Source organism: Eleginops maclovinus, chromosome 1, assembly GCF_036324505.1.
Source record: "Eleginops maclovinus isolate JMC-PN-2008 ecotype Puerto Natales chromosome 1, JC_Emac_rtc_rv5, whole genome shotgun sequence".
Classification (NCBI taxonomy): domain Eukaryota; kingdom Metazoa; phylum Chordata; class Actinopteri; order Perciformes; family Eleginopidae; genus Eleginops; species Eleginops maclovinus.
In genome coordinates, this window is record NC_086349.1 from 25,917,972 (window position 1) to 25,942,417 (window position 24,446).

The 24,446-nt window shown below is 41.5% G+C and overlaps 2 protein-coding genes across 6 annotated transcripts; one reads left to right on the forward strand and one right to left on the reverse strand.

The window, feature by feature from the left end:
- Positions 1–662: 662 nt before the first annotated feature.
- si:ch211-167b20.8 (protein phosphatase 1 regulatory subunit 3A) lies at positions 663–15,355 on the reverse strand. 4 transcript variants are annotated; one of them, XM_063894721.1, is made up of 5 exons: positions 14,227–15,355; positions 7,607–7,656; positions 6,875–6,957; positions 6,637–6,663; positions 3,497–3,728 (listed from the first exon to the last, which is right to left on the reverse strand). In XM_063894721.1, exons 1-4 carry the CDS (start codon positions 15,072–15,074, stop codon positions 6,637–6,639), a joined length of 1,008 nt encoding a protein of 335 aa, XP_063750791.1. In that variant the 5' UTR covers positions 15,075–15,355; the 3' UTR covers positions 3,497–3,728. The 4 variants fall into 4 exon arrangements, with proteins under 4 accessions (XP_063750774.1, XP_063750765.1, XP_063750791.1 ...); XM_063894713.1 differs by having other exon boundaries at positions 6,875–6,960; XM_063894704.1 differs by lacking the exon at positions 6,637–6,663 and having other exon boundaries at positions 663–3,728.
- An 825-nt stretch (positions 15,356–16,180) lies between these two features.
- On the forward strand, positions 16,181–22,579 carry tspy (testis specific protein Y-linked). 2 transcript variants are annotated; one of them, XM_063890341.1, is made up of 8 exons: positions 16,181–17,571; positions 17,825–17,902; positions 17,994–18,105; positions 18,278–18,432; positions 19,823–19,899; positions 20,306–20,505; positions 21,100–21,147; positions 21,526–22,579. In XM_063890341.1, the coding sequence occupies exons 1-8, from the start codon at positions 16,624–16,626 to the stop codon at positions 21,564–21,566; spliced, it is 1,659 nt and encodes a 552-aa protein (XP_063746411.1). In that variant the 5' UTR covers positions 16,181–16,623; the 3' UTR covers positions 21,567–22,579. The 2 variants fall into 2 exon arrangements, with proteins under 2 accessions (XP_063746411.1, XP_063746401.1); XM_063890331.1 differs by having other exon boundaries at positions 17,994–18,104; positions 18,268–18,432.
- Positions 22,580–24,446: the final 1,867 nt, after the last annotated feature.

Sequence of the window (24,446 nt, forward strand, 5' to 3'; positions counted from 1 at the left end):
CTCCGTTGTAGAATCGTCCTGATGATCCTTCTTGGGTCAGTTTTAAGAAGTGCTTAAATCTTTAATACATTCCGCCGTGGAGCTATGTGACCATCACACAAATGAATCACTCCCGCCCTTTTCCCCGCACAAGTCTAAGAAGTGCAAGTGTGCTCTGATGAATAATTTAGTTTATAGGCCAAATACATAATCCAGATAATCCAAAGGATACCTGACAACCAAAGGACGATGGGGGCTTTGAAGTTAATACGGATTGATTTAGTGGGAAAACACTGAAGTAGTTTATACCTCCTCAAGGCTCCCATGTTTAAAAATAAAGATGTGTTATTAGCGTGTGAATAAAATCAGAATTAGTGTGTCACATCTGATCATGCAGCACCTGAGGAGGTTTCCTGAGCTCAGTTTACAATGGCCTCTGTGCTCTCTGGCACCATGACTCCAGTGCAATGCGTGACCTTTGGCTTCTTTTTACAGCTCATGTTGCCGTCTGTTTTTATTTCCACTTCAAGCGCGCTCCGGGGACCGAGGGCACTAAAGGCTCTGCGTTATTTTTGTGTCAGTCTTTCTGCACCGCAGTGTCATTACCGTGCATGCAACTGTCATGCACGCTTTAATTATAGCAGGGCGGATGAAAGGATATAAAGGAATACACAGAGGCAGAGTTGACAGGATACAGAACCACATTTAATGGCAATACTCTGCAAAAACTTTCATCACTTCAAACGTCATTCAGTGCCTCAGACTGTGAGGTTGTCAAAGTAGTACTGTAATATTTCATGTTGCGCAACAACAACAACAACAACAACAACAACAACAACAACAACATGTGGTGGATAGCAAGTAGAGGTGGGAGGGAGACAGATATAGTGTCGCTATGTGATTTTTAAACATCTTTTACTAGATATATCATTCATATTAAAAATAGAATAGTTTGGTATCAAGTGCATTTTTAAAGTCCACTAGAAAGCGCACCAAGGGTTTTCACGGTGCTAGCGTGAAATCGGTCAAAAAAAAGATGGAGGTCAATTGATGTACAATAGTCTGATCACGAGTAGCTTTGAACTGTTGTACCATTTGTAACTGTGGTTCCTATGAATGTCCCAAATGTCTTTTCTATGTGTCTTCAATAAAAAAAGATGGAGGCTTTGCCGGAAAATAAATACAACATGTGCAAAAACTCCTAATTTTATTAAATAAATCAGATATTGTCTAACTGCAAAATGTGCTGTTGAAACATCACGATTAACTGATCTGATTATATGTTATCACATCTATATCTTTTAGTCTTGTGATAATATTGTATTTTTGGCTCTCTGGGGATTCCCACCCCTACCAGCACGATCCAAGAGGAAGGCAAATGTGCAATTGTGATTGTTAGCTAAAGATAAATCACTTTCACTTGTGACACGAGACAATATTCCACATTTCCTCTCAGGCTAGCATTCATTTCAAACTGGTTTTCACTGCAGGTCAGTCTGTTTTAGGCATTAAGGCAAAGATAATTCACATAAACCAGATTGTTCCATTTGTAAACAAAATCACATTTCTGTAAAACAAATGTCTTTAGTTTCCCACTGCAGGAAGACTTTCTCTGTCCTTCATTAAAGATAAAACAACACATGGAATTCACAAAAGTTATCATAGCAGTCGGGTTAGACAACAACCTTAGCTACACTAACAACAACAACAACAACGACGAAGAAGAAGAAGAAGAAACATCAGAGGACAGATCGATGAATCCAAATATAATGCTACAGCTCCACATGACAAGAGAAAAGTAGCTACAGACACCTTTACAAAACACCTGTGATAATAAGATGTGCTTTAGTGTTAGGGCGCGTTCACACCAGCCTAGTTTAGTCCGGTTTAACAGAACCGTTTACCTTCCTGCTCTTGGTTTGGATAAGTGTGAGCACCGGATTCACTTAGCTACTGAAACAACAACAGGAAGCAGACCTTTCATCCATCATTTAATTGGTTAAAATATGTGGCTTTTTTTCTGTTTTGGTGACTGGTGAAGTAGTAACCCGGTTGTGAGGGTGACTTCCACTACATTTCATGAATACAGATGGGCTACAGCCTCCCATCTCACAGCTGTGTGGTCTCCTAGCCGCTGTTCTGTGTATCTTATTCTGTAGGCTAACCAGTGTAGCATTAAAGCATGGTGGAATAAACAGCCATGCTAGTTAACTAGCCAGATGCTAAATGGGCAAAGTTAAACACTCTTTGGTCGCACATCATTTGCTTCTCATCTGGCTTATGTTCTGTTACCAGTCAAGCATGACAGCACGGTAGAACAAGCTAGCTAGCTAACTAGTCATCCGCTAAGTCACTAAAGCGCCAAAATTGAACAACTTGTTAATTAATCGACAAACTTGTTTTGCAGAGTAGCAAAGCATCATGCTATAGCCAAATGTGAAGCCACTTTGTCAGGGTAATTTTTCAAGCTTCAGGTATTGCATTCAAGGTCAAATAAGATCAGCTAGCTAACCAGCCAGCCGCTACATGAGATCCTCATACGTAGCGAGTGGCCAAGTTTATAACCAATAATTGAACAACTTTCTGGATCGTTTGAAATAACCTTCTGTTGCAGGAACTGGACCTTCAGGTGTGAACGCGCCCTTAGTAGTGGGGTTATAATTGACTACTAATCTATTACTTACCACTTGTTTCACAGAAAAATCACCAAAAGTATCACCAGTATTTGTGTAATTCCTCCTTGCATTGTACCCTTTAATTTCAAGAAAACTTATACTTATCTAAAACTCACACAATGATACACGACAACTTCAACGACAGACTTGTGTGTTTATTTTTTAACTTGTTGGCTTTTTTTGGAATCACAAAAAGGCACTCTATGTGAGAACTGATTACTGGTGGCATAATTAAAACTGATGCAGGACCCAAAGCAGCCCGATGAGGAACAGGGCAGTGGGTTCCTGCAACACGATGGAGAGGGAGACGACTCCGCTCAGAAAGACGACGGACGGCATCAGATTCATGTTTACTTCATGCTCCGTGTGAAGCTTGGGAACCTGTGTGCTTGGTTGATTCTCGGGTGAATCTTCCTTCTTTTCCCAGGTTGACTGACAAGCTTTGTCCTCTGAGAGTTCAGGCAATGGTGGAGCTTCACCTTCTGCTTCTGCCTCACTCTCAGGAGACACGATTTGGGGCGTGCTGCCTTCGTGATTTTCTGCAGACCTGGTGTAATCTTCTGATAAGCCTGCAAGAAGTTCACTCCATCCCACTGCAACCTCCTGCCGGGTCGCACTGGGATCAGAGACGCGTTCTGGAGGCAGTTCAAGACAAGGATGATCAACCGTGCTGTCGGTTGATCCGTCTTCTCCCGGCGCTTCCCACAGATTCATCTCCACGGCAGGAGGATGCATGCATGAGGCCTCAGAGGGAGGAACTTCCTCTCCCCGAGCCTGGGAGCTGTGTGATCTCTGACTTGACTCTTGTGTCGGGGAGGGATTTGAAGCAGGCAGCAGTGCACAGGGACCTCCGTCTGCGGGCTGCTCTGATGCTTGGTTGCTTAATTCACAGTGGAGTCTGGGTGAAGGCTGTGACTTATTTGGCCGGAGTACAAAGGATGAATTAGTTTGAAGGGTGGTTTCGGAAGACGTACATGGGAATAGTTCACCTGGGGATACGGTGTGAGCGGACACATCAGCAGATGGAAGCTCTTGGGTGGGTGGGACGCCAGGAACAGATGGGTGAACCGCAATCTGTTAAAGTAAAACAGCAAGCTATAAAGACAAAGGTGGGGGGGGGATTTGTATTCCACATTAACATTGCACACACACAGAGAGAGAGAGAGAGAGAGAGAGAGAGAGAGAGAGAGAGAGAGAGAGAGAGAGAGAGGAAAAGCATTTTACTGCATACTAATGCTTCTCTGTCACATGGATCCCATGCTGACAACTCAATAGTGAGGCATTGCAAACAGAACAGGCGCAGTGTGTCGGGGTGCATCTCTATTTCTGCTATCGGGAGGAGAAGTGTGTTTTACTGTTTTGACTTCTTGTTAAAGGGAATTATGACAAGGAAAGCATGAACCGGTCTGAGAATAAATCAATATATTGGAGTTCCAGATACCGGATGCTTCACCTGTAGCTAATGGGATATTGTGAGTATATGGAGAATGAGGCGTGCAGTTACTCACTAAACACACCGCCTCCAACTCCCACTCCTCGACGCTACGATATCAACTACCATCATGTGTTTCATTATGTAACGTTCCCAACGAATATCAGATGAACTGTGTAACAAAGATGTTATGAGAGACGTGATATGGTTATAAGAGAGCGACAGAAGAAGATGGCGATGTCGAATGCGCCGAAGACCCGCCCCCGTCGCCCCTAACCAATGAGAGACGACGAAAGGGCCATAGAGTAGAAACGTTTTAGAACGGGCCTTCTTTCTACGCCGGTTAAAATAGGAGAAGCCCTCAGCCGAGTGTCCTTTGTCAACTTATCATATCCCAGTATTAATAAATGCAGTTCAATTTTGACGAGAAGCTTCTTGGATTCTTTCCGCCTATTCCTACTGTAGTCTTTAGAACCCTAACATCAGCTACTCGAGACAATTCACAGACCTTGTTGTGAGTTTATGTAAAATGTCCTTCTAGCAGAAATAAGCTCCTTTCACTCACTTGCAGAGAGGCTGAAAACAGGGTGAGCTCAAAGCAATAATAGCTCTTCTTTCTGCCCGGTGATACAGTTGGCGGATGTAGTTTGGTCGAGAGAAAATAGTTCCTAATTAAAACAATGTGGGTCGATTTTAGCCCCAACTGTCCCTTAAAGAGCCTATAGCCTAAAGACCCTTTCGTTTTTCATTTTCACTTTTTAAAAGGAATCTGTTGAGATTTTAAGTATAATCTGCTTACTGCTGGAAGTATAATCCATATTATAATGTGCTTGCTCATAAGGGAAGTGTCTATATGTAAGTAGATAAGGTCAAGAAGTCGGCTGAAGTACACTCACGCCCGCAAGATTGCAACACATATCTTTGATTAAGACTTGTGCGACAACTTCTAAGACAAGATGCTGATTGGATGGATCGTGTTGCCAACAAGGAACCAATGAGAACATAGACTCTTCCCTTTTAAGTTAGACCTTTGTAAAGGATTGTAAGACAGAGTCCTGGTTACAGTTAACTGCTTGCAGGTTCCTGCTTCCCTACGTGTTATTTCCCTGCCTTTTTGAATAAACACCTTGAACCAGAGAAGTTGTTTGACTTTATTAAATAGATCTTCATTCTGGAATAAAAGAACACGAAAAACTAAAGACTAATGATGTAGGAGAGCTTTGCCTGCTGTGACAAATCATGATGAAATGAGCAGCAATTAAAAGATAAAGTGCAAGACACACATACGTGACAGAAGAGCTAAAACTAACGTGTGTAATTCGGTTTTCTGCACGCTAAAGAGCTTGTGGTTTGCTTTTGTTTCGGCTGAGGTTTTATTTAAGGGCATTATTTCACACTAATGAAAGGGGCCTTGTCGGAGGTCTGCGTGACCTTCTGGTTCCTACACTAAATACTTCCATTTTGTCCCATGAGAGCACTTTTCATTTATTATGAAAAGATTTTATGGAGTACAAAATTACTGAAACTCTTAAGAGAAATCAGTACTCTTATCCAGACAACAACTTTACTTCTAACCGAACTTCATCGGGTATTTTCCCCTCTGGATACACCTGAGATAGAGCCTTAAAATATACTGTGTAAAATAAGGTAAACATTAACTATTTGGAGGAAGTTGAAGCAGTTAATGATGGGTTTATTTTATGCTTTATAGCTCTACCAAAGGGAAATAACATGCATCTGAGTCCACGTTAAGAGGAACTACATGCAACCGGTTTCAGTGCTGAAGTGGTTAATCAGTGTTCTGCAGACCGACTGTAACTTCCTGTCTTATGAAATACAAACGTCTTCCAGCCTGAACTTACTCACAGGGGAATTTCAAGAGTTGTGCTTATTTGTTTTGTTGCCAAGAGTTGAAAAAAGTATCCAACTACCATTTGTTTCAAAGTAAATATGACGCTGCAGCCAGGACACGTTAGCCTAGCTTAGCATACTCTAGGAAGTCTCTCTTCTAAAAAATAGTCTGGCAAATCATCCAGATTATTTTATTTTCCAGTACCAGTTAATGCCTACACTTTTAAACCTATATGCATAACAGTCATTTGCTAAAACTCAAGATAATAATAAAAGCACTTTTCTAAACACTCAAAGATGCTTTACAATAGACAAACCTTTAGGACGTGCATACAAGCATCCAAACAACATGTAACGTATGACACAAGATGCAATAAAAAAAACATACTTATGCTGCAAGAAATATCTAACTACTCCTTAAGGAAAAGCACCAGGTTCACAGTGATTGTGCAAAACTGCATGTGGTCTGAAGTGAATTTCAGTACAATCGATTCAAAGGAAACACAGGATTCATCCCAAATACATGCATAACACATGGTGCAAATCTATCTTAGTGTACCGTATCACTTAAAACTGAAAGAGCCATGACTTCAAATGAATCGTGGTCACATTTAAAGGTTGCATAATCATGCATCACAACATAAATACAAGAGGAAACACACGGTATTCGTGCGGCAGCGGTGAGAAGCGGGACTTTACCTAAGTTGTTGCCGAAGCTTCAATGAGCTGTGAACAATATAAAGCCAGTGATGATTAGCTCCAGGAGAAATGTTTGTTATGAGTTATTAGACTGAAGGCATGAAGCCCCTGGCCTTCTGTTAAATGACAATGCATGCACATCAAGATAATTGGAATACAGTCGTTTGATAATTGTGTGAGGGACTATTCCTGCAGGTGCATTGGTTGACACGTTAGCAGACCCTCTCTCTATACTCACATCGATGTCGATCTCAGGCTGTATGATGACCGGGCAGAGAGCCGGAGCTCTGTTCAGTCCTGACCTGGAGGTCCCCGCTTCTTCTGCTGATGGAAAGCAGATAATCAAACACACTGAGAGAGGCTGATTAGTCGACTGTGTGTGTGTGTGTGTGTGTGTGTGTGTGTGTGTGTGTGTGTGTGTGTGTGTGTGTGTGTGTGTGTGTGTGAGTAAGGAAAGGGGCACTTCACAGATGAAATCATGTCTACTGGATCTTAGGTTTAAGACTTTAATCCTATTTACAGAAAGGCTGCGTGACTTTACAGATGTTCAGATAGCATTATTTTCCTTCCTGAACTTGGGGATTGGTGCACGTGTGTACCGTTTCCAACACCAGAATGCTAAACACAAAAACATGTGTGATTTATTTGTGAAGCAGCTATTTATCCCTACAGTAAGCCAGCAATCAGCTTCTTTCTGTAGCTGATGATCGACGTAGCTTCTCTGTTACGCTGATATTTAAAAACATGATGTATAACCAGTGCATATTATAGGCTGTATCAGAGGCATTCTCCAGGCTGGAAACCCTACATTACATACCGGCCATTAACAGTGTTAGTGATGCTGTAACTTTAGTCTCTACTACAACATGTTTGACCTTAGTTCCCTTAGAGTACTGCTTCAATCACAAACAATATTTAACGATGTGTTCTTGTGTCTACAAATCAAGATCCCTTTTTTGGATGACAGTACCTTCATCCTTTTCCTCCTCCTCCTCCTCTGAATCGAAGGGATCCTCCATACTGAAAGACAAAGAGACATGCGGTATAAAGCAAGGTATTCAAAAGTCTTAAAAACCCAAATAGTTCCCTCTTTAAAACACAAATCTAGTCCTAAAGAACCTGTAAGATGATGTGATATGGCTTAATGAAAATCATGCCTTGAAACATACGGTGTGTATACACACCGTGTGTTTAAAGGCATGAAAATCATGCCTTTAAACACACGGTGTGTATACACATTTTCTCCTATGATCGAAGTCAACCTTATTGTCAATCTTTCAGTTTGTGTGTAAAGATAGAGAGATCGAAATACCATTTTCCACAATCCCGAGCAAAAGACTGTCCATAGCAGTTTAGTGGGTGTGTGTGTGTGTGTGTGTGTGTGTGTGTGTGTGTGTGTGTGTGTGTGTGTGTGTGTGTGGGGTGTTAAAGTACAGGTCCACATACAGTGTACGGAAAAAGGAGGAAGAAATAAGCTAAATTGTCAATGCTGTTGTCGTTTTATCCCATAAAAAAGATGTTTATTTGCCATGAATTTAGTGATTCATTGTAATACTTAAAAGGGAGAGCATTGAAGTGATTTTTATTTACCAGTTGCTTTGGAGTAAAGCCACATCTGCTAACAGCGCTGCAGTCGGCCATAGGCGTTACATATTTTAAAAAAGGGAACATTATTTACAAAAGAGCCCAATCCTCCACACGATCTCCACTTTATTTTGTATCTTAGACTCAGCTTTGACCACAAAAGCAGCTGATAAATGCAGAGGTGATATCTCAAATAAAGAGCAGCACCTCCACATTTCAAACGGCCGAGCAGCTGGTCACACACACCTGTTAGGGATAATTACACTCAATATCTGCTGATGCAGTTTGGCTGTTAATGTGCTGAATGAGCCCTTTTTTTTTTTAAACAGATAATGGTTGTGTGTTTTCTCGTTGTTCTGTTTCGCACGGATCAGTTGCTGTACGGCTGCTCGGGGTTTTATTGCCAAATGCCTCGGCGATGACACTGCTCATTAGAGCGTTTGTTAAAATAGACGGCGAGGTGGGAAATTACCGAGCGAGGAAAGGAGGACTGAGGGTCGTTGTAAAGTGCAAGCACAGGATCAGCCATTCATATCTCTATATTAAAGGCAATGCATCTGATTGAGGGGGCAGTGGGTACATTTAAATAATGGATATCAAGATGACACTTCCCCAGATGAATCACTTTGAGGGGATACGATTTGTGTTGTTTTCCTTACACACTTGATGCATATAGAACATCCTGCTTTACATTTTGTTTTCTGTACATTTTTATTTCAACATGTATGTTTTGTAATGCTTTTCTATTTATATTCACATGTTTACCTTTTGAATTGTTTATTTCTAGTCTTTAAATTTCTATAATGTGCAATGCCTTGTCTTTTTATGCTTCTGCAACACAAACATTTCCCAAATTGGAGTGGGGTTTAGTGCATGTAAATGGTTTACAAAGGCTCAAATGTCCTTTTTTCACTTCCTGAACATCCTCCTACTGGCTGGCACTCTAAAAATGTGTACCGCTAAGGGGCGGGACATCACTAAGTGGTCGACCAATCACAACAGAGCCACAGCTAACCAATCAGAGCAGACTGTAAATTGTATTGTTTTACACACTGCACGTGAATAGGGTAAAACTTTTGCCCAACAGATATCACCACGAAACTTCCCCACTTTATAAGTGATATTAAGACAAGTTCTCTGAATCTGTTATGTGTAAATATGCAAATGAGTTGCTATTTTTCAACGCATTTGGGTCAAATCTAGACCCAAAGATACAAATATTGCTAAATAAACTCCTTAATATGGATTTAGGATGTTCTCGTTCCACTAGTCTGCTTGTTATGGAAGCAAAATCGCCAGAAATCTAAATGCCTGTTTGTATTGCTTTGAAATCACGTGCAGGAATATTTCCTATAAGCAGGTTCTTGTGTTGACGGGTCGGTGGTACAACATTTCCAAAGGAGGCCGAATGAGCTAAAGGTCAAGCAGTGTGATGAGCGTGTGACAGGAACAAATGGGAACAACCTGACCGGCTCTTCTTACTCCTGCTGCTTATTTCAGTTTGATACCAGCCGAGGGGATTTATCCTCTGATAGAGACCTTAAAAAGGGTCTTTGCATCACACGCGCCTGCTGATGCAAAGACATTAAATGTTAAGCTATGCACGTCCTGTCAGCGAGGGTTGAAGCTCTGATATGGAACGCCTGTGAGTTATATACTGTAATGAAACCTAGTCTGATCCATGTAATCAGCTGCACATTTTTTAAGAAGATGATTGGTAAAGGCACACCCTTTCCAAGCCGCTCACAACAAGAGCATGCTCAGACCTGCAGTCTGATCTGACTCCCTGCATGATTAGAGATAAACAACCTCTGCTCTCCAAATCTACTGTACTGGAACATCATTTAATCCTCTCTGACAAGTCAAATGAGAGGTCCATTGTTTGTCTCGAGACCCGTGCTCAGGTCGGCCAATCGGTCCAAAAAGGTGCAAGTTAAATATGTTATGAATGCATGAACTGTGGTCACTTTATTCGTTAGCATGGAACTCGTTCGCTATGTTTTGGTATCACATGTGCGTCGTAAAATTATAGATAGTTAGAAATCGCCTGAGGTATCTTTGCTGCATGTGAATCCATAGGCGTCATGTACACTGGGAACATGTTCTGAAAAGAGCGTGCACAAATAATTGTACACTTTTGAGAAGAATCTGGAGGACGGTTCACACTTATTGGTTGTATTTCTGGTGACCCGAGTGTGACACGTTTAATATTAGTAATAACTGAATAGAGAATAGCTTAGCAGCAGCGTAGCATCTTTCAAAGTTACTGAACTAGTTGTCAAAATAAGTAGTAAAAGCATATGCAGATGAGGCCCCAGGTGATGTTGTAACACCCCACAGCGAGTTGATGCAAAATCCCGTCTAACCCTGAAGCCAGACTCATGGACAAACACACTGATACTGAAACAGAAACACAGCTCCTGCAAACCATGCACCATCACCATGCATAGGTATCCAGAGCCAGCTTAATATGGAAAGACTTGACTGAGATTTAAACTGAACTGAGAGTGTACTGTCGCTGTGATTCATATTACTGTGCAGGGAGTCAAATATTCTAATGTCTAGACGTGTTTCATCCCACAGTCACCTTCCTCCCACCGGCTGCCTTGTTAATGCGTTCAAATCTAATTATCAGTGAACTTCAAAGCAGCTAATGAATCTGTAATGCCGCCACACATCCTGCTCCCCCGTCTCCCCCATTCAATCACTGCCTCCCCTCCATCCCTAACGATCACTCTGCAGATGTGGAGGCAGATTCTTTCCTTCAGTAAAAGTAGTGTCTGAAAATACTCCATCACAAGTACCAGTCCTAAGGTTACCTAAACTAAAGTGTGTTGCGTTGCAAGTCATGTTTTTATCCTAAGAATCCTAGAAAAGTGTTTTGAACCATGAAGGACCAAAGTTAGCTTTCACATTACAGAAGTATTATAAGCAATATGTACACAAAAATAAAGGCAGTCATTAAGTCATTAAGCAGCGGTGCAACGGACTAAAGACATCAACTGATACGTTATGATAATACAGGTTAAGCTACCCAGCAGTTAATTAGGTAATTAAAATAAACTCAACCCCTAAGAAGTGCAACCCTGAAGTGATTAATGCATCTTATAATTAAATACTTTAACCCAGATGTGTCCAAACTACGGAGGGGGGGCCAAAAGCGGCCCATGGTCCATTTTGAATCATTCGGTCAATTAAAGTTAAAGACCTTTTCTAACAAATCTAAGTTAATGAGAAAAAGCCCAAAGTTTCATCAAGCTTGAAACAGACCTTCATATTTCCTCTTATTATCAGCAATCTGAGGCTCTTAAGGAATGAGCAGCCTACAGAATAAAAGAGGCCCTCTGGAGAGCTGGGATGTAGGCTGTAAAGCATTTCCAAGTATCTAGAATAATTGACCCACATTTGATTTGTTTTGCTAACTTATAACTTAACTGATGAGGCAGTATACCCCACCTCTAGTGAGGGGCCCAGACCTTCGTATGTTTTCCTGCCTGTGGCCCTCAGGGAAGAAAGTTTGGACACCCCTGCTTTAATCTATTGCTCTGTAATCGGCCATTTTGCAAAATGAGTTATTTATCTTTTTGTTTCTTTTAAGTTTCTTTTGATGCTTTCACTTTTGTACTTTAACTGATGGAAGATTTTGAAAGTCACACTTTAATTAAGTAACTGTAGTATTTCGACTTATTGCTCATCCACACGTCCTCTCCTGTCTCTGCATCGTGAGATCTTTAACACACTTTCATTTTTCAAATAAACTCAAATGTTTTGATGGCATGAGACCTTTGCTGTTATATCTTGGTATCACGTGTGCATTTTTAATTAGATGTATTCCTCAAAGTAGTTGAGAAGTGGTTGATACCTTTCAAAGTATTCCACTTTACTGCTGATGTGACAATAACCAAAGCCTTTGATTCTTCCTCTCAGGGCTCAGCTGATTTAAACCCGGTAAAGTAAAGCAGTAGTTTGTGCAGCACTCCTGAGGGGAACAAGCCATCCTCCAGGACTCTGATAAAGGTCAGAGGTAGAGTGAATGTCGGGGAGCGTTAGCCTGAAAACGACACCTGCCCTTCGCCTATTTTGATCGCCTCACACACCACTGGATAATTGGCATTCTGTGAGTGAAGTTGCTCAAACACCAGCCAAAAATGAACTGAGTACATCTGATACTTGAAAAATATAGCATTGATATGATCGTGTTAATAATAAACCCATGCTGCAAAAAAGCTCAGCGACGGAAGAGGTTCCCAGATCCTTTACTGCAGATAAAATAGAAATACTATGGTCTTAAAAATCAAGCATTGAACATGAAACTTAAATAAATACACACAAAAAACCTGTTTTACAAGTACAAGTTAAATAGCAACGATGAGTTTTAGATCATGTAGTGGAGTAAAAAGTACAATATTTACCTCCAAAATGTTGTATACTAGAAGTACATGCAGCCTAAATGGGAAAACATAAGTACAAATATGTCAAAATAGCTCTAAAGTGTAATATTTCATACAGTTCCAGACGGCCATGGACAAGAATCTATAAAATAACTAAATTGGAGGAGAGTTTAACAGATGGGAGTCTTACTCTATTTGAAATGTTCTGTAGATAAATCTATTAAGTAGTAAAAGTAGAAGTACTCAGATTGTGTACTTGAGTAAAGTAGAAGTACTCAGATCTTGTACTTGAGTAAAAGTAGAAGTACTCAGGTCTTGTACTTGAGTAAAGTAGAAGTACTCAGATCTTGTACTTGAGTAAAGTAGAAGTACTCAGGTCTTGTACTTGAGTAAAGTAGAAGTACTCAGGTCTTGTTCTTGAGTGAAGTAGAAGTACTCAGGTCTTGTATTTGAGTAAAAGTAGAAGTACTCAGATCTTGTAGTTGAGTAAAGTAGAAGTACTCAGGTCTTGTACTTGAGTAAAGTAGAAGTACTCAGGTCTTGTACTTGAGTAAAGTAGAAGTACCAGAGTGTAGGAATACTCTGTCACAGTGAAAGTATTCTAAATGTTCCTCCAGTGAAAGTAGAAAGTACTCTCCTCTAAATGTACTTAAAGTAGCGACAGTAAAAGTAGTCATTGTCTGATTGGTCCATTTCAGAATAATATCTCTGATATGTTTTATAATGATTGATCATTAAAGTGTTCTCAGAGCTGGTAAAGGTGCAGCTAGTTTGAATGGCTTTGTATACTGCAGGGTAGCTGCTGGATTTACTGCAGGTGAACTAAAGTCTGATTTAAGGGAGATTATATTTACCATCATTCATCCTAATCTGCCTAGCAACTAAAGGGATTAAATAAATGTAGTGGAGTGAAAGTACAAAGTAGTCAAAAATGTACTTGAGTAAATGTACTTAGTTACTTCCAACGTTACAGTGTTTCATTGAGACTCGTCTGATAGAAGTCTCCAGGCAGATCTCCTCCAGAAAAGCTGAATGCTGGTTTGATCCCCTAACCCTCACCAGGAATTAGTCAGCCACAGGATCCTGCAGCTGCTCTGAAGTCAGGTGCTTTGTGACGTTTCTCTCCCTGATTTTACGGTTTAAATACATGCTGTTTGCCTGGGACGTTTGCAGGGATTATTCACACGTTTTATTTGGGTTATTTCTTTCATTTGAGTGCATATCTGATTCCCAGTGGGCATACAAGATTGAAAAAGGTGATTTTGCTGATTCATTTTGATTTATCAATGCACAGGTGATTGGTCTGCAAGGGAATTGAGTTTTGTCTTTGCAATTGGATATTCAGGGGAATTAATTACTACAAAAGAGACAAAACAAGGGGTGTGTTGGACCTTCTACTAAATCTACTAGATCAGTGCTTTGTATTAGATACCTGGGTCTAAATGTGTTATAATTCAGGAGTTTTTGAGCCTTTTTTTGAATTTGGGCACCTTACAACAGACCAATCTGTGGACGTCAGAGGTCAAGGCCAAAATACCTCACACACACTGAGTAAAATGTGCCTTCTCTGGTCTGTGTTTGTGGAATAAAAGCACACTTGTGACAGCAGATTTACCTGTAGGGTCTGGGAGGTTTCAGGATACCTCTTAACTGCTGCGTGTCGGTGTGTTTCAGAGCCAACTCCTCTTCATAGGACAGGAGCAGAGTCACCACATAGTTCATCTGGGAGTTATTGGCCCAGAAGTCTCCATCAGAGGTCTCATAGCGCACAACAAACTCGATGCGAGAGCCATGAGTGATGTAAGGAGGAGCAAAGGACAGCTTGAAGGAGAACTGATCAGTGTTCCCATCATTAGAGCCCTGCACGTACTCGGCAGGGTGATCGAAGTAGGACGCCCAGCTGTCCATGGTAGATCTGATGTACACTGCTTTGTGGAAGGACACGTTCAGGACTCTGATCAGCCCGCTGAAAGCAAGGGGCTCATCCTCTACCGGGGAAATCTGCTCCACCTCCACTTTGCTGGCCTGCACAGCCTGCAGCAGGGCCCCCCCGCTAGGTGCAATGAACTCTGGGTACACTTGATAAGTGGGCTCCCTCTCCGGCTTCCTATACTTTGCCTCCTCTTCTTCCCACCGTGCACTCTCCTCTTCACTGTCCGAGTCAAAGGCAACAAATTCCTTCACATCCACCAGATCCCCACCTGTTGTGTCGGCGAATTGCACCTTCTTGCGCACGGACAGCGCCGATTGGATGCGTAAATACTCTGCGGTTTCATCGTAGATGGAGTGGCCTCTCTTTCTAGGCACCGGGGAGCATCTGGGGATGAGGTGCACGTTTTCGCTGTCATCGTCTTCATCATCGTCATCATCGTCCATGCAGTTTCTCTCTGCGTCCACGGCGGATCTGTCGATTTTAATGGTGGTGAAAAGGCCCTCCTGGCTTGGTATGGATAGAAAAGACATTTCTGCAGACACTCATGGAAGCTGAGTACATATGGCGTCTCCAAAAAATTTAAAAAACAACACTACCAAAGGTTCATTATTTGCGCAGCAGTAGATCCAGTGCTGTTCCTGTTACGCACAGAGCCTCTCTAGTCCAAGTGTGGCGTTAAATGTCACCCATGGAAACATGTGTTTGCTGCCAGCCCTTGTGATAGAGTATCCCCCGGTTTACATGACTTTATGCACAGCAGTTTGGCTGCTGTCGCGGAAGGAGAAGCTCCTAATTTTAGCGCTGACCTACAGAGCACTCCATGCCCCAAATGTGTCTTTACCGTTGGTATAATCCTGCAACTCCCCCCTATTCTGTTTTGGTTTGGGCTGGATGAACGCCCACTACTGGAAATAGGATATAAATGTACAATTATATCAGCCTATCAGCTTTCTCAGGTATGACAGGATTTTATTAGGATATATAGCATTATAATAAAACATCTTCAGTTGCAAAAGGAATAATAGGTCATTGAGAGTCCGCAAAAATATATACCATTTTTTATTGGAGTTTATTATTGTTACATGTCTTTCATATATTGTATTACAATGCACATATTTTATATACTTATTTCTGAATTGTATTTAAATTATTTCTCTATGTTTAGTTATATTTCTATTACAGAATGGGGGCAACTGCAACGTAATAAAAAAAATAGGCTAGAATAATAAATTAATAGACTAGCTATAGAAAATACAGTTAAAAATGCAGAATAGCTAAGAATGTACTGTAAAAGATCATTAAAAATGTAAACAAAGGATATTTTACAAACATTATAAGGGTGAAAAATGCAGCATTTTAAAAAACATTTTGAATGCAATGAGGCAGAGTACAAAATGTACAATTTAATTCCGAGGTCTGCAACCATATAGCTTTGAACTGCTATATACTGTAATGCTATACATAGCCGGTTCATATGTTTGTGGGTAAACGTATACACATGTTGTTTTTATTGGTTAATGTTCGGATTAGGTCTCATTCTGGCTGCTCTCGCTGCTGCGCAGTTAAACCGCTGCTACAGTTATCACCGTGTAAACACACCCTTGTCGCTGATTGGCTGAGACATTTTAGCGCGGCGTGCTGCAGCCAATCACAGGATTGTTTTTCTGTCACGTCGTTGCACGAATAGTAGGCTAACGGATATTGCAAACACAAACTAACAAAAACAACGCGGGTTTGTTTCTAAAGACGGCACGGCACGGGAAGGTGTTTTAATGTGGACCCAGTCTTTCTTGTTGGACTTATATTCGTGAAAATGTGGAGCGAACATCGATGCGAGGACGCACGAATTGGGTAACGTAAGCTAGTTAGCATTAGCTTGCTAATTCACCACAAGGCCGCTGAGAAAAACAACAAGCTTCCTGTTCTGAAGGATGTAGGTTACTTTACGATCCAAGTTATTACACCACAGCTGTTACCCAAGGAGCAAGTTCAGTGGTGCACACGATTTTAATATTAAGACTGTTTTTAGTTGCGCTTGCAGGCTATCTAGCGTGTTAGCTCTTCGGCTCGCTGGTTAGCATGAGTGAAGTGACTGATTCCAAACAGTCCGCTGACTCTGCGTCCAGGAAACGCTGTTTGGAGCCCGATGGAGGCAGCGAGGTGCTCAGCAAGCACCCCAGAGTCAGGGAGACATCAGAGGAAGCGGGGGCCACTTCCGAAAGTTGCAAAAACAGTGAAGCAGAAGGGAAAGAAACAGCCAGGAAGGAGGACCAGTTAAAGGAGAGCGAGGGAAAAGCAGCTGCAGGTCTGCAGGGCTCAGATGACCCCTGTGCACCACCTGTCAACAACTCCAAAACCATCAGCCAAGATGCAAGCAATACAGACAAGCCACAGTCCTCAGATGCACAAGGCTCTGCAGAATCTAAGGAAATCACACAGAAAACAGCAGGGGCAAAGCTGGGACCCTCAGCCTCTCTGGATCAGACCGACTCCGCAGCCATTGCAGCCGCTGAAGCTCTTGCCAGTCTCACAGGAGGAGACGGGGAAGACAGCCGAGAGACTCCTTGCTCCTCAGAAAAGGCTAAACAGGTGAAACCGGGGAGCAAGTTTAAACAGCGTGGGAGCCACCACCAGTCCTCGAAAACAGGCTCCAGAACGCAGGCAGCTGCTGCAGACAGCTCCACGTCTGTGCACAGCACCGACAGAGAGGATGGAGACGAGATGCCGGAAGCAGATGAAGGAGACGAATCCATGTCTGGATCCTCGTCCGATCAGAGCTCTTCTTTCCCGTCAGACAATGAGGACAATGAGGATGGGGAGTGTGCCATCGTGTCGGTGAAGATGGCCCCGGAGATGAGGCAGTCGGTGGCCCTCCTGGCGCAGGTGCAGATGAGACTGGAGGCTCTGGAGAAGAAGAACGCTCGGCTTCACCAACGACTGGAGCTGAAGATTAGCCGTCAGCGGCGTCCACATCTGGATCAGCGCAGCTCCATCACGAAGACCATCCCCGGGTTCTGGGTCACAGCTGTATCCTTAACACGAGAACTTCCCTTCCCATGTAATGTTCCAATAAATGCTAGGCAATCAATATTATAAAGGCATCTATATCTATATATTAGGATTTCTGTTATGTTAATGTAGTACGAGTGTCTTTCCCCGGTTCAAAAGGCTGCATTACAGTCAATTTGAGTTCAATTTTTTCTTTTACTGTCTCCAATCCCTGAGCCTTATGTGGTTTAATTGAACATGTTTTGAGCTTTTCTTAACTTCCAAACGCCAGCTGTTGAACCATCCTCACCTCTCGGCTCACATTGACGAGACCGATGAAGACGCTCTCAGCTACATGACGGACCTCGAGGTAAGAAGTGTTGCTGTGCTTTTGCAAATGAGTCTGTTCCTTTACCTGCCTAGTGGTGACACTCAGACATTTCCTCTTGTGTTTTGTTCAGATCGAGTCCTTTAAGAATAACAAACTGGGCTACAGGATCCGTTTCCACTTCAGACGGAACCCGTACTTCCAGAACAACATCATCATGAAGGAGCTGCACCTCGGGATGGGAGGTAAAGACATGCATGAAGTCAAAGCATATAGAAGTTATCATGCATAATGAATGCATAGTGTTGCATCATGGCCCTGTAGAGGTCCTGTGTGCCGTGTCTTCATCCCTGCCTAAGATCTAACCGTCCTTTTAAAATTCTGGCTCTCCTTCTTTCCTGTGTGCGGATGTTTTAGGATCTCCGATGTCCTTTTCCAACCCGATCCTGTGGCACCGCGGGCAGAACCTGACGGCCCACAGCGAGCCCAAGAAGTCGTCGCGCGGCGTCTACCAAACGTTCTTCAGCTGGTTCAGTGACCACACCACCCCCGGGTCGGACGACGTGGCACAGGTACGAACGACCGCTCCACCACACTGACACATCTCCAGTATTACAGCTCACAAAGCAAGGCATACACCCTAGAGGTTTGGACTGATACACACCAAGGGAAAAGAACCTTTGCATCTTCTAAAAGCCTTTTATGTTTTAGAATTCAATACTTCAGTGTACCAAAGCTTCAGTGTCAATGTTAGTGATTAAAACATTGAGTCACACGCTCCTCCAACAGTGCAACACACCATCAACTGTAGAGATCAGACACATTGTGCAAGAGAAGTGTTCAAGTGATGCAATAAATCAAGTAAAGGCAGGAATAAGTGAACCAATGCTTAAAAAGAGTAATCTGAGAATACGTGAACAGAAATTAAAATGAAATACTGCAGTGAAATCAAGTACTACTTATTTTAGGTGTTCTTTCTCAAATGTAAATACATTTCTGAAGACGTGTCTGATCTTAAAATGTAACCGTCCATTTCCACTGGGAGACTCATTTCAACTGGTGTGGATAAACAGGCCATCACAGAAAGTCTCTCCAAAGATAACATGACAGTCTGATGTATGATTTCCAAAATAAAACACCTTTGATATGTCAGATTTTAGCTATGGTCTCTCTGTTTTTAGATAAGAATAAATGAGATTTAGAAAAAAATCCAGAAATTTGAAAAAAAGTGATAATTTAGAAAAAAAATCTGAAGTTTGAAAATAAAATAAAAAAGACAGTTTTTGAAAATAAAAATCAGGAGTTCGATTTAAAAAGGCAGAATTTTTAGGAAAAGTGATGATTTTGAAGAAATAGTCGTACATTTGGAAAACATATCAGAAGTTTGAAAGAAAATCAAAAGGAGAAAAATGTGTGCCTTTAAAAAAAACCACATGAAGAAGGAGTTAGAATAATGAGAAAATATTTGGACATGTTTATGTCATAGTTTAGAAAAAAAGTCAGAAATTTGATTTTAAAAAAGCAATTCTTTTAGGAAAAGTGATCATTTTGAAAAAACAATTGGACATTTTTAAAAGTCGACTTTAGGAAAAATAGTCGTGAGGATAAATTTATGAAGACTTTCCATTTCCCCTTGGAGGTGAAGTGTCTTGCTCAGGGACACAACGACCCGCTGCCTGCAGTGGTTTGAGGCTCAGTTTGAAGTTTAGTTGTTATTGTGATACTGTTTTAACATTTAGACAACCATTGATTGTGATGGGTATCTGCTTCAAGGGTTAACGTCTGAATTGTGTAACAATAGTAATTTCTCCGTTTTGTTTATTCAACTTTCTTTGCAGTTTCATATTTAGGGGTATGCACACTGTGAGATCTTTGAGTGTAGCTGAGGCAGGACTGTGTTCGATGTATTTGAGCATTTATTAAATCCTAACCGACTGAAGTGACTCCTGTTCTTCTGTTCAGATCCTGAAGGACGACCTGTTCAGAGACCCTCTGAGATACTACCTCACACCACTGTGGGAACCCAGGGAGAACGGCAGGTGAGACGGAGACATTTTGGATATTTATACAATACTCTGGAGGGAACACAGGGATTTTAGCCTTTGCAGACCATTTACATGCACTGAAACCTATAGAAACCCAAAACAAAAATTGACACTTGAGGCCATGTCTCCCTGACAAAAATAGTTAGTGGGTCTGAGTAAATAAAAAGTGTGTATTGAAGCCACAGAAGTGTAATGTGTGTTCAGCGGACAAGCCCATTATTAAGCCGTGCGTTCCAGAAATATTCTCGGCCCCGGGGCCTTGAAATTATATAGTGCAGAGTTTAACAGTTTCCTGATTTGTTTCCCTCCTTCACTTCCTGCCCGGTTGAACCAGGTGGGATGCATACCGAGACAATAAGTGTGTGTTGTTAACACCAATGTGTGTGTGTGTTTTCGGCAGTGGTGGCAGCAGCGGGGGCCGAGCGGCTGATAACGGTAACGGAGATGACTGTGTGGTGATCTCCGACTCGGATGATGAGCCCGGGGAGGAAGCTGGGGAGGCAGAGCAAGGTCACAGGAAGGAGCAGGAAGAGGAAGATGAAGATGAGGAAGAAGAAGAGGAAGAGGAGGAAGGAGAGGAGGAGAGGGGGCGAAGTGGTGGTAAGTGCTAAAGTAACACTTAGAAATGTCAGCGTCCCCCTCAAACCAAAATGCAGATTTTCCCTGTTAAATGTTAAAGTGCTGCCAGAAAACAGTCTCTCTGTTAGTCAGAAAGGGTTTAATGAGTCCAGAGATATGGAGATGGGGTCAGATGTCTGGTCAGACGGCAGAGACAGCTTACGGAGAATAAATAGGGGATGGATGTCCGGTGGGTCTGCGGGGGACGAGTGGCAGGCAGCAGGCTGACACTGAGACTGAGATTTCTGATCCTTTCTTTCAGTCTCCTTTTTTCTGGAGAGGAAGTAAAGGAACCAGAACTCTGGATTTGGTCCAATATATGACTCAGCAGCTTTAAGACGTGAAGACACTATTATTTTCAGCTTCGCTCTGATGCAAGATTTACACCTAGTAGTGGGCGGGGCTTAATTTAGACAGGAAGTGACGTTAGCGCCTCATGCTATATTTCTCTAGAAAAACCTGGACAGAATATCACATCCATACTGGGTTAGCATCACTCTCCCTGACTTGTATACCAGCTGTGGTATGAATGATGGTATTGGAGGCCGAACTGAATAAAAGCTGTCTCCTCCTCAGATGAGAGTCCAGAGGAAGGAGAGGAAACAGGAGAAATTGTGATTGACGGTAAGAAAACTCACCTGGTTTTCATTTCTTCTACTCGTCTATCAAACTCCATTTCAGGATCTTTTTAAATGCTAAGCGTGTGAATACAGTATATGTTGATTACATTTAGTCTTTTAAATCTAAATCTGCAACATAAAACTGAGTATAACGTTTCAGAAAATAGAAATACTCAAGTACAATTATTTAAGGTTTTACTTACGTACAGCAATCGAGTAAAAGTATCTTACACAAAGGATGCTTTGTTTTTAGAGGCGCTGAGAGATTTTGCACATGAACATTGTAATTATTCCCGATTTACGGACAAATGAAAGCTCAAATAATGGCATTAAACTCCATTTCAGGATCTTTTTCAATCTTAACCGTCTGTTTCTCCTGCAGGCTCTGACGACAGCGAGCAGGAAGAGGATGAGGAGGCCTGAAGAGGAAGAGCAACAGGAAGTCACTGACGACGAAGAGAACCAGAGCAAAGTCGTTTTTATGCACAGAATATCTGTTTTCTGTTGTTTTTATACCTAAAAGTACATTTAAAATCAGGGTTAACTGTAATAATGAAGCCACGGCAGCATGGTGTCCCCTCTGTTTTATACACTCGGTACTGTGTAGTGTTTCTTTTCTTGGTTTCTAATCTTCTATTTAAAGAGGAACATCGTGCAGCAGCCTGCAGGACACATCCGGATTAACGGCATTACAATTTGTGAGTAATAATGCAAAAAAAAAAACCCACACCCCTTCAGTGGCATTATTCACAGTCCTTTTTAAGAAGCTAAATTGATAATGAGATGCACTGAACCAAAATGAGCTCTCAGGGATCACGGTGGTAGATTTATTGAACTTAACACACACGTACACTCCGGTTTCTGTTGGCTGTGTGTAGGAAAAGTGTGTAAGCTACTGTAGTTTTAATAGGAACACGTTTTGTTTTAATTCCTGTGTTTTTCCCTCTCCATCATTTCCTTCATGTTTTAAAATCTTGCGTAGTTTCGTGGATTTGTTTCCCTTTTTAGAACTTCCTATAACAGCTAAGATAAGTTTCCATGTGTTTTAAGGATTTTTGTGTTACTTTCTTTAAAAGCGTTGGTATTTATTACATTGTTTTTCTACATTACGACATGCATGTGAGGCGTCACGACGACATGACCCTCTTTCTCTCCGTGCACGGCCTCGGTTAACATCCACAGCAGCGTTAATCGAACTAGTATTTGTATTTGCTTACTTTTTCCTAGCAATGACCTGTAAATAATATCTCAGCACTGGTGTTTAAAATTCAAATCTGGAGGTTTTTTCATGAACACGATCAGAAAGTTATATTTTGTGTGCTGTGTTTTATAGACACTGTAGTTTGAAGATACCTGTTTGTTGCTTTGGTTCATTTTTGCTTTGAAGATAAATGTCCACCTTTTGACTCAGACCTAATAAATAGGAGTTTGTTTCACTCGGCTGTCTGCGTATTTACTGCAGGGTTTATCCTCCAGAGGGCGGTGTAGTTCAGATTATACTCCTATCACGTCCTCCTGAAGGTCTGAGCTATGAGTGGAAACAGTACATCATAAAACACTTTGATGCTTTGAGCTTTAATTTGTCCATAAATCAGGAATAAGTGCAATGTTCCTGTGCAAGACTGTCTGAATTTCTCAGAACTAAGCATCATTTGTGGGAAATACATTTACTTAAGAGCTGTATTTAAGTAAAGCCTTATAGTAATTGTACTTTGAGTATTTTGCCACTTTATACCTTTCTAATCTGCTATAATTCAGAGGGAAATGTGTAGGTTTCACTGCACTAAATGTATCTGACAGCGTTATGTTGCATACTGAGATTTAAAAGACAAATTGTAATCAACACATACATTTGTTATTATTATAAGATAAGGGAGTAACTCAGTAGTGACCAGTGAAGGAAATAATTCAGATATTTTTCCCAAGTGTGAAAAAAACCAATGCATTCATAACTTTATTTAAGTCCTGTAATATCTTATTCTGTATACGGTCTAAAGTAACGAAGTGTACTTACTCAAGAACTGTGCTTCAGTAGAACTTTGAGGAACTCCTACTTTACTCAAATACAGGATCTGAGTACTTCTACTTTACTCAAGTACAAGACCTGAGTACTTCTACTTTACTCAAGTACAAGACCTGAGTACTTCTACTTTACTCAAGTACAAGACCTGAGTACTTCTACTTTACTCAAATACAGGATCTGAGTACTTCTACTTTTACTCAAGTACAAGATCTGAGTACTTCTACTTTACTCGAGTACAAGACCTGAGTACTTCTACTTTTACTCGAGTACAAGACCTGAGTACTTCTACTTTTACTCAAATACAAGACCTGAGTACTTCTACTTTACTCAAATACAAGATCTGAGTACTTCTACTTTTACTCAAGAACAAGATCTGAGTACTTCTACTTTTACTCAAGTACAAGACCTGAGTACTTCTACTTTAACTCAAGTACAAGATCTGAGTACTTCTACTTTAACTCAAGTACAAGATCTGAGTACTTCTGCTTCTACTTAAGTTAAACATCAGAATACTACTGGAAAGTACATGAACTCAAGTACTAGTACTCTAGTGCAAGTTTGAAGTACTTTAAATTGAAAATGTTGACGATTAAATACTCGACACCTTTACTTGGTTAAACACTTCAAGTACTTCCCCTTCACAGTTGTGTAAATGTGTGCACTAGAGTACTTTGAATGCACGACTTGTACTTGTAACAGAGTATTTGTAGTACATCCACTTTGATCGCAGTACTTGTTGCAGCACTACAAAGACTCTCCACATGTGACACCCGTCTAAATGAACGCCAGCTCTTTGATGCAGAGCAGAATCAAACAGCTGTTCTTTAATGTATTCCAGCTTTGATATGACAGCAGTGTGATATCTGACATTTCGCACTGCATATAGCCCGGAGCGGGACATTTTTGGACAGGCCCAGACAAAGGGGAACAGCAGCCGCGTTGCAACGGTACACTTAAACCCCTTGATTCCACTTTTAATGCACAGCTATAAATATTCCACGAGCGAAAACCTGTCCCGCTGCAGGCCCAGCAGCAGTGACGTCTCTGGAGCCGCGTGCACTATTAATACTGACGATGGAAACACGTTATCTATGCGTAATGATCCCATGTGAAACAGCGTGTTTGTCTCCTCTTTGAAGCGGCGCTGGGCTGTTTTTATGAGCATGAATTAATAATGGGGTTGGTTCCTACAATATTGATCGTGACAAACTAAGTACAGATTGCCGAGACAACAGAGCCTCCGCGCGGTGTGTGTGAAGCTTTGTTATGTGCGGCCTAAA

What these genes read in the sequence shown, in the direction of transcription:
- tspy (XM_063890331.1), top strand. Translation starts at nt 16,624, where the DNA reads ATGAGTGAAGTGACTGATTCCAAACAGTCCGCTGACTCTGCGTCCAGG. An exon ending in GGAGAGGGGGCGAAGTGGTG is followed by an intron (nt 20,506 to 21,099) that starts GTAAGTGCTAAA and finishes TCTCCTCCTCAG; the next exon opens with ATGAGAGTCCAGAGGAAGGA. An exon ending in AGGAGAAATTGTGATTGACG is followed by an intron (nt 21,148 to 21,525) that starts GTAAGAAAACTC and finishes TTTCTCCTGCAG; the next exon opens with GCTCTGACGACAGCGAGCAG.
- si:ch211-167b20.8 (XM_063894695.1), bottom strand. Translation starts at nt 15,074, where the DNA reads ATGTCTTTTCTATCCATACCAAGCCAGGAGGGCCTTTTCACCACCATT. An exon ending in AAACCTCCCAGACCCTACAG is followed by an intron (nt 7,657 to 14,226) that starts GTAAATCTGCTG and finishes TTTGTCTTTCAG; the next exon opens with TATGGAGGATCCCTTCGATT. An exon ending in AGCCTGAGATCGACATCGAT is followed by an intron (nt 3,729 to 6,874) that starts GTGAGTATAGAG and finishes TTACTTTAACAG; the next exon opens with ATTGCGGTTCACCCATCTGT.